The 9,701-nt window shown below is 40.7% G+C and overlaps 1 protein-coding gene across 1 annotated transcript in view; it reads left to right on the forward strand.

Annotated features, from left to right (window-relative positions):
• Positions 1–781: 781 nt before the first annotated feature.
• Positions 782–9,701, forward strand: part of LOC135203790 (transmembrane and coiled-coil domain-containing protein 4-like) — a gene marked incomplete in the record, with an annotated part of 261,065 nt that continues 252,145 nt past the window's right edge. The window contains 1 exon segment of the mRNA XM_064233767.1: positions 782–2,109. Within this exon segment, the coding sequence (XP_064089837.1) occupies positions 1,833–2,109 (277 nt within the window).

Raw genomic sequence — 9,701 nt, forward strand, 5'->3', positions numbered from 1 at the left:
AATTTTGGAATTCCCTTTCGTTCACAGTTTTCGTAAAACTGCACGTGGATTGATTTGTCGACCAAACGTATGCATACTAAACAGGCATGTATGAGACTCATCAAGTTAGCGAGGTTTCCAATCATCATTATGGAGATGAGCCTACAGAGGATGATCCAATTAAAATGGGGATTTTACAGTTATTATCAGATTAGGTATATAAATCTCTTAGGCCTATGGAAGAGGATTACATCAATACTGAATACGTATGCAAATAACTTCGGCCTAGGTACTACAGTTCCCAATCATTTGAGACAAAACGGGTAACTGGTCGTTAGCTTCTTCTGCAGAGAGAGAGAGAGAGAGAGAGAGAGAGAGAGAGAGAGAGAGAGAGAGAGAGAGAGAGAGCCATCTGGACTGAGCTAAAAAGCAAGTGAGCTTTAATCCCAGAATTCATGGGAAGATGGCATCGTTTTCTATATTTGGACACGTCAGCTTTTACACAGACCCTTTCAAACAGATTATTTCATTCTTGCTACAGTTACAAGCATCAAAAGGTGCAATTTTTACTCCGTAGCGATAACAGGGGCTACGTTTCTTTCATTAGCATCCGTAATTGGTGTTGTTAATTCAATAACAGAGAACTAACCCTGCCGATCTTTGATGTTAAATTAATCCATTATAATCCGTTGTAAGATACACGGATGGTAAATTGGCTATCATGAGAGAGAGAGAGAGAGAGAGAGAGAGAGAGAGAGAGAGAGAGAGAGGCTGCAATGCTCGGGGAATGGGAGTGAGAGAGGTGAGTGGGTGTTTGCAGGAGAGAGCGAGCGAGAGGGGATGGGTGCAGGCCAGGGCGGGGTGAGGTTGCTCCGAATTCGGGAGAAGATAGAGGGGATGTCGGATTATTTTCCTCCCAGGGAAATGTCGGCCGCTGGGGGGATAAAGTCTTCCGACGGGCAAATATATATTTCATAACCGCAGAGGCAACTCCAGAAAAAAAAAAGGAGAGAAACATGACGTGGAGCCCAAATTTATATCGGCCATGGGCGTTCACTCAGGTGCTCGCCAACTCCCTTCGAGTCACCCATGGGAATGACGGACGTTCGTCGTCGCGCCGCCTTCCCTTCACCTGGGACCCAATTGCCACTTATTTAAAAGTAGATTATTATTTGTGCTTATAAAGCACAGTTATAGAGAGTGATTACTTCGTGAAATATATTTGAATTGTGAGTTTATAATAACAGAAAGGATATTTTGCCGCGTACGCAGGTATATCCCGAGACGAAAATAATCGTGAATTGGGCGTGGCAACCTTCCCCCCGTGATAGGCTCCGCCCTGAACTTGAGTTTGTGGTGTTAGTGTTGTTGTGGAGAGTCAGCTGTTCGAAGGCCGTCGTTGTGGCAGGACGTCGTCGTCCCCCCTATTAGTTGTTTCGTTTCTTTGCGCCGTTGCTCGAATGCCTGCCGCCTCTACTCGGCCACCTATACTTCTTACTGTGTTGTTTTGCCCTGTGTTCTTGTGTTGACACCCGACGTGGACCACGCGGCGCGGCCGGAGAGACATTTGCCGAACAGTCCTGCTGAAGGGGGAGACGAATAAAAGAATAAAACCAGTCGTAGACGATGTTATAAGCGAAGAATCAAATCGCATTTACGTCCCTCCCGCGAATCTCTCTCATCTCGTAACGAGAAGAAGAAGAAGGAGACGGAAGACGTCAACGACTGCGAATGACGGACGTCGTGGAACTTGATCTCGGTCGTCCTACCGTCGTGTGAAAAATCACCATGACTGACAGTCGTAGTCGTCTTAATCGTTCGTTGATTTAGAGATTTCGCAAAGCGACGCCGCCATGGCCAGCAGTCAGCAGCAGCAGCAGCAGCCAGTCAAAGCAGCAGGGGAGGACGAGACAGATGACACTGCTGATGACAATGGATCCATGGACGTCTCCGCCGCCGCTTCTACTGACGAAGGGATCGGCAGTTGCAGCAGGAGGAGCACCCTCGTGGAGGAGGAGGAGACCATCTCCACTATCACCACCAGGTCGTCCTCCAACGCCGGCAGTGAACGGGACGCCACTGACGCGGATTCCCTCGACATCGGGGATGTCAATGGCAACTCGACCAAAGGTAAACGCTTTAGTTGTTGTTAACTTTTAAAACTTTTTCTCGTTTAGTTTTTGTTTTAAAAATAAACCTTCGGCTTTAAAGAGACATTGATGTAACTTTATGGTCAACACTGTTAAAACTTTATTTTTAACTTAAAAATAAACCTTTACAAAGACGTTTATGTAACTTTTTGGTCAACACTTATGTTAAAACTTTATTTTTAACTTAAAAATAAACTTTTAAAAAGACGTTGATGTAACTTTATGGACAACACTGTTAAAACTTTTTACGTTCATTGTTCAGTTTTTATACGTATTTTGTTTTTTGTCTTTAATAGGATTCCAGTGGAAGGTGTTTTTAGACAATACTTGTAACTTATAGTTTGAGAGTATGTGACGAAACTGTTCTTTTGCCATAGGCTCAAATTTATTTAGGTCTAGGTAATATTTTAAGTAGAAATATATACTTTTAACTCATTATAATCCTAGTTAGGCTATACCATCTAAACTGTTTAGTCATAACTATTTTATTTTTAATTTTTAAAACTATTTTTAATCTTAAAACTAACCGACTAAGTACTTAAAGAAATCTCGTACACACACACACACACACAACACACACACACACACACACACACATATATATAAATATATATATATATATATATATTATATATATATATATATACAATAAACTGTGGGCGTAGGTTTTTTTTATATTTGAAAACTAACCAAGTCTGCGCTCAAAATCCCATAGGCATAGGCCTATCTTTGATTACATTACCGAAGGATTTATAGGCTACTGGGTTAGGCCTACTGACTGCTGCTCAGTAATACCCTTGCTTGGAGAATTGGGTCAGGGGTAAATGACATAGCGTATAGGACCACTTTGCTTTTTCGACCTTGACCTCGCTCGTGTTTTAGGCCTAAAGTGGATAGATGCTGAGATATGTACGTGGCCCGGTTGTTCAACCCAGGCGGGTTTTGGGGGTAACTAAGCGAAAGAGCTTTTGTTTTTTTGTTCATATAATGTTTGGTATCTTTTCGTGTTTAATATTCTTGGATGTTGTTGTATTTTAATGTTTGTTTTTATTTTTGTGGATACATGACGCTTGTTTCGTAGTGCATGTTCTTGGAATTACCGCCAAAAAAGGTGGTGTGTTGTATAATGAGCAATGTATCATTTTCGTTATATTATTCACGTGTAATTATGAATGTTGCTAATACTTTTGTTTATTATAAGGTAAAAAATGTCAAAATACGTGTGATTGTAATGACCAGCGAATGTTAAAAAAAGTTGTCGTATGTTACATGTGAAAACTAGAACCACAGGCATTGTTTTAGTCTAATCGTGATAAGAGCTTATCGTTCATGGCGAAGATAAGGGTGGCGAGATATCTCCCCTTACGGTTTCAAATTCCGCGTTAACAAGTAGTGCCTGACTTTATAAACCGTTCGTATGATATAGGAAACAAGAGGTTGTCGTATAATTTTGTGAAAGCGGTCGACTTTTAGCCGATGATACTTTGTACACATGCTTTTTTTCTGTAGAGCAGGGAAGCTTGTGTTGGTAGGGATAACTCCAGAGGTCCACACTAGGCTTCTTTCAAAGGTCCCCTTGCTGGCTGGCATAAGGCCGCTTAATCTACACCAATAACACAAGCTTTATCGCGAAGATTCATCAGTAATCAGATACAAATGGCAACTTGTTTTGTTAGACCGAGTCACCGTTTTGCCTTACAAAAGTTACATATCACATTTCGTAAGTAGTAATACTCTTTATAGAAAGGTGAACTATTGTGTCAATATTAAAGCTAAAGTTATTAAGTTACATGGTCGAATTTGGGGTAGAGTTGTCTTCGGTTGAAAACTGCTACGTAGCTGTAGACTGGCAAGGCGCCGTCTTTAGCTCTTAGAATTTCTAGAGCAGTTACGAGTAAACAGCAGTTATTTGCGATGTTATCTGCTAAATGCTCACGTTTAGAAACGTCCTTGGAGAATACTTATGAAAATATTTAATTCTATCTTCATCTATATCTTTATAATGTGCAGTAACGGTAGCCTTACAGCACATAAAAAATGTGCAGCATTCCTCAGTAGTGTGAACAGCAGGGATATAACGGGTAGTTAGGCTTAGAATATACTTCGATAGTTGGGTCAGAGAGGGAATTATTATTATTATTATTATTATTATTATTATTATTATTATTATTATTATTATTATTATTATTCGAGCACCTGAGGTGCCATTTGTGGCAGCTTCCTTATAGTGGGTACTTGTCTTAGGCCGGTAGGCAACACCTTGAACGATGTTCTCTAGGCCTATAAATACTGTCATAGTTATCGATCCAAGTTCCTGTAAGTGCTAAATCACTTGTTTTTAGTTTTCATTAATTTCTTCGTGAGCAATTTTATTTGTTGTGCGTTCTTGTTTAATTATAAATATACCTGTAGATTTTGTTGTTTCGGATGTGAGAGTTCTAGACCTAGTCCGGTATTTGGTTATAATAATAATAATAATAATAATAATAATAATAAAATAATAATAATAATACGTTCTTGACTAGTTTGGCCAATTTTCACGCTCACTGCAATATCAGGTTCACGTTACCACCTGATGTTCATTAAGATTAATTACTGTTAGGAATGTACATGGGTTCGTTATCGCCAGGTTAGCAGCGTATACGGTTGCGTAGTTAGTCTTTTAGTGCGTCATTATAAGACCAGTTTTATTTATTTATTTATTTATTGTTCTGACGGAATTCCACAGCACAGGGATCGGTTAGAGCTGTTTTCTTTCCTCTCGTGCGGTAGAAGGTTTACTGGTAATTATTTATTTATTTAGTAAGTGGTCTCTTCTTTCTGTATTCCCCATTGCCCTATGTTACTTCCTCCTAATGAACACTAGTATACTGTTTGGAAGCTTGAATTTTAAGTCGGTGGCCCCTTTGGTGGGCTTGTTCCATATGAATAAGGTTCATCTTAATAATAATAATAATCGAAGTGGCGCCGTGGCAGAGTGTGTTAGGTCGTCAATGGACTGGTTAAGCAACATTGGGGCTGGTCAGTCGTTGGATGGGTGACCGCTCTCCTCGGCGTTGATTCGTTGGGGAAGGATCTTTAAACAACAACGACGTAAATGGAACCTCTGGCAACAGAGGATCTTCGTCCGGCAGCCAGGTATTCAGCCCAATTGAAGGGGAAGACGGTCAGGTACTTGGAGGTCGTCATCCAGCAACTGACCACCACAACGACAGTAACCAACAACCAGAGACTGGAGCTACAGAAGCAAACCAGAGGAAGAAATGGACAACAAGAAAATATGGAGATACTACATCAGAAGCAACCTGACGGAGAGAGGATATAGAAGAAGGTTTGTCAACATCTGGAATGAGAGGAATAACACCCCCCAAACAGAGCAGAGGCTGGCAGACCAAGTAAGGAACATAAAGAAATAGAACTGCCTCTCCCCATCAGAAAGAGAAGAAATGGAAAGGGAAATGACACACGGCAACGAATTACAAGAAGACGAACTGAGAGACGATGCCACAGAAGACGACAAGGATGATGAGGTATCAAACAACGACACACGAAGTAACAGAGAGGACAGAATGGGTAGAAAAGACCAGACAATGGATGGAGCCAGATACAGAGAGAACACAGATTCCCTCCATGAAAGCCTACAACACCAAGAGATTAGGGGAGAAAACAAATGAGGTCAATGAAATAATGGGCATAATACACACCACCAGTATCACAGAAACAAATAACTTGACATATGCAGGAGCAAGATTAGTAGCAGAACTGATGGGGATACGAACACCAACACCACCAACACAAACAACCGCCTTGGAAAAGGCGCCTGGAAAAGCAAATCATGGTGATGAGATCTGATTTGAGTAAACTGAAAGAGATGGCAGAAAAAAGGCTAAGAAGCAAGGAAACAAGGGAGGAACTCAACGAGAAATACAAAGTACAAGAGAGGGGACTAAACAACACAATAGAAGATGTAAAACAGAGGCTTAAGGCCAAAGCACATAAGATCCAACGGTACATGAACAGGAATAAGGAATACCAACAGAACAAACTATTCGGAACCAACCAGAAAAGACTATACAGCCAACTAAGAGGGGGAAGACAACCACCAAGAAATCCCTGAAGCCGAACCAAGTAAGAGAAAACATATGGAGCAATCCGGTATCACACAACAAACATGCAACATGGCTCCAGGAAGTCAAGGAAGAAGAAACGGAGAATAAAACAAAGATTCACTGAGATCACGCCAGACACATGTCAGACACCAACTAAAGAAAATGTCCAATTGGAAAGCCCCACGTCCCGATGAAGTCCATGGATACTGACTCAAAAACTTCAAGGCCCTACACCCACGAATATCAGAACAATTCTAGGATTGTATCGCAAATCACCATGCGCCCAAATGGATGACCACAGGAAAAACATCCTTAGTACATAAAGACAAGAGTAATGGAAATATAGCCAGTAACTACAGGCCTATCACCTGCCTACCAATAATGTGGAAGTTACTAACTGGTATCATCAGGAGACAAACACCATCCCCTACCAACAGAAAGGCTGCAGAAGTCCAGCTCCTGATAGACAAAATGGTAATGAAGAACAGTAGGAGAAGGAAAACCAACCTAAGCATGGCATGGATAGATTATAAGAAAGCCTTCGACATGATACCACACACATGGCTTATAGAATGCTTGAAAATATATGGGGCAGAGGAAAACACCATCAGCTTTCTCAAAAACAAAATGCGCAACTGGAATACAATACTTACAAGCTCTGGAATAAGACTAGCAGAGGTTAATATCAGGAGAAGGATCTTCCAGGGCGACTCACTGTCCCCACTACTCTTCGTAGTAGCCATGATTCCCTAGATAAAAGTACTGCAGAAGATGGATGCTGGGTACCAACTCAAGAAAAGAGGCAACAGAATTAACCATCTGATGTTCATGGACGACATCAAGCTGTATGGTAAGAGCATCAAGGAAATAGATACCTTAATCCAGACTGTAAGGATTGTATCTGGGGACATCAGGATGGAGTTTGGAATAGAAATATGCGCCTTAGTCAACACACAAAAGGGCAAAGTAACAACGACTGAAGGGATAAAACTACCAGATGGGAGCATCACCAAACATAGATGAGACAGGATACAAATACCTGGGAATAATGGAAGGAGGGGATATAAAACACCAAGAGATCAGGAAAGAATATATGCAGAGACTCAAGGCGATACTCAAGTCAAAACTCAATGCCGGAAATATGATAAAAACCATAAACGCATGGGCAGTGCCAGTAATCAGTTACAGCACAGGAATAGTGGAATGGACGAAGGCAGAACTCCGCAGCACAGACCAGAAAACTAGGAAACCTATGACAATACACAAAGCACTACACCCAAGAGCAAATACAGACAGACTATACATAACACGAAAGGAAGGAGGGAGAGGACTACTAAGTATAGTGGACTGCGTCGACATCGAGAACAGAGCACTGGGGCAATATCTGAAAACCAGTGAAGACGAGAGGCTCAAGAGTGCATGGGAAGAAGGACTGATAAAAGTAGACGAAGACCCACAAATATACAGAGACAGGAGAATGACAAACAGAACAGAGGACTGGCACAACAAACCAATGCACGGACAATACATGAGACAGACTAAAGAACTAGCCAGCGATGACACATGGCAATCACTACAGAGGGGAGAGCTAAAGAAGGAAACTGAAGGAATGATAACAGCGGCACAAGATCAGGCCCTAAGAATAAGATATGTTCAAAGAACGATAGATGGAAATAACATCTCTCCCATATGTAAGAAGTGCAATACGAAAAATGAAACCATAAACCACTTAGGAAGCGAATGTCCGGCACTTGCACAGAACCAGTACAAAAAGAGGCATGATTCAGTGGCAAAAGCCCTCCACTGGTGCCTGTGCAAGAAACATCAGCTACCTTGCAGTAATAAGTGGTACGAGCACCAACCTGAAGGAGTGATAGAAAACGATCAGGCAAAGATCCTCTGGGACTATGGTATCAGAACAGATAGGGTGATACGTGCAAATAGACCAGACGTAACGTTGATTGACAAAATCAAGAAGAAAGTATCGCTAATCAAGAAGAAAGTATCGCTCATTGATGTCGCAATACCATGGGACACCAGAGTTGAAGAGAAAGGAAGGGAAAAAATGGATAAGTATCAAGACCTGAAAATAGAAATAAGAAGGATATGGGATATGCCAGTGGAAATTGTACCCATAATCATAGGAACACTAGGCACGATCCCAAGATCCCTGAAAAGGAATCTGGAAAAACTATAGGGTGAAGTAGCTCCAGGACTCATGCAGAAAAGTATGATCCTAGAAACGGCGCACATAGTAAGAAAAGTGATGGACTTAGGTCCTAAGGAGGCAGGATGCAACCCGGAACTCCACACTTTAAATACCACCCAGTCGAATTGGAGGACTGTGATAGACCAAAAAAAGAAAGAAAACAATAATGATAATAATAATGCTGGATAATAATAATAGAGACACTGTTTCCACTGCTGATACTAATGATAATAATCCTGAGGTATTAAGAACATCCTGATTAAATTGCATTTATAAAATTTAACCACAATTTTCAAATAAATTATACTTGTTCGAAAGTAATTTTATTTATAAATACAATTTAGGATTTAATTTTTTCCTTTTTAAGAAATAAGGTTTTATACTTGTTTTATCTATTACAAATACAATTTATTTACATATTTGTGCAGTTTTATTCATTGCAATGATAACAATAGCTTGCAACACGCAATTATCATGCAGTAGTTGGGCTCTGCTTTTAAAGACTAGACTACGTGGTGTTTCCTATGCTGTTATCTGTTGGCTGTTATCTGTCACGAGATAACAGCCTCCTGGCAACCAAGGTTGATGCCGAACTATTAAATATTAGCGCCGCTGTTGTGGGCTACTTAAATATAGCGTGCCCTTGGGATGGGGCTGCTAGACCCAGGGGCATTTCAAACCTTGGTTGCGACCCACGTCTGTTGAGTGGCGATCAGGTACACAGTTTAAGTTGGCTATGTATGTTTTTATTTATACATATATATGACGTGTATTTAGTCTTTAGTTAGCGATGTAGGTTGCTGCTTCATCCCATATTATATATATATAGATATATATATATTATATATATATATATTATTATAATTTGATTAATGGTTAGCACGTGCATGTAGTAGCTGTGTATTTGTATACATATACAGATACACTTGTATGAGTATGTGTATGTAGTTGAGTTTATGTAAGACCGTTGCTTCAAGCGAGCAAAAATAAAAATAAGATAAATTAAAAATAAAAAGGTAACAGGAGTGGTAGGAGAAAATGGGTGAACGTCTCTCAGTTACGGGAAAAACTTTCCTCCTCCTCCTCCTCTCCTCCTCCTCCTCCTCCTCCTCGAACCGCAAAACCAACGCTATCCGCATTTGCCTTCAATTGAATCTCTCTCTCTCTCTCTCTCTCTCTCTCTCTCTCTCCTTCACACTGATATCCCGTTCTCATTCAGCGCGTTGACTGGTTTTTTATTCTATCCACCGTAAA

The sequence above is a fragment of the Macrobrachium nipponense genome, chromosome 36 (assembly GCF_015104395.2).
Source record: "Macrobrachium nipponense isolate FS-2020 chromosome 36, ASM1510439v2, whole genome shotgun sequence".
Lineage (NCBI taxonomy): Eukaryota > Metazoa > Arthropoda > Malacostraca > Decapoda > Palaemonidae > Macrobrachium > Macrobrachium nipponense.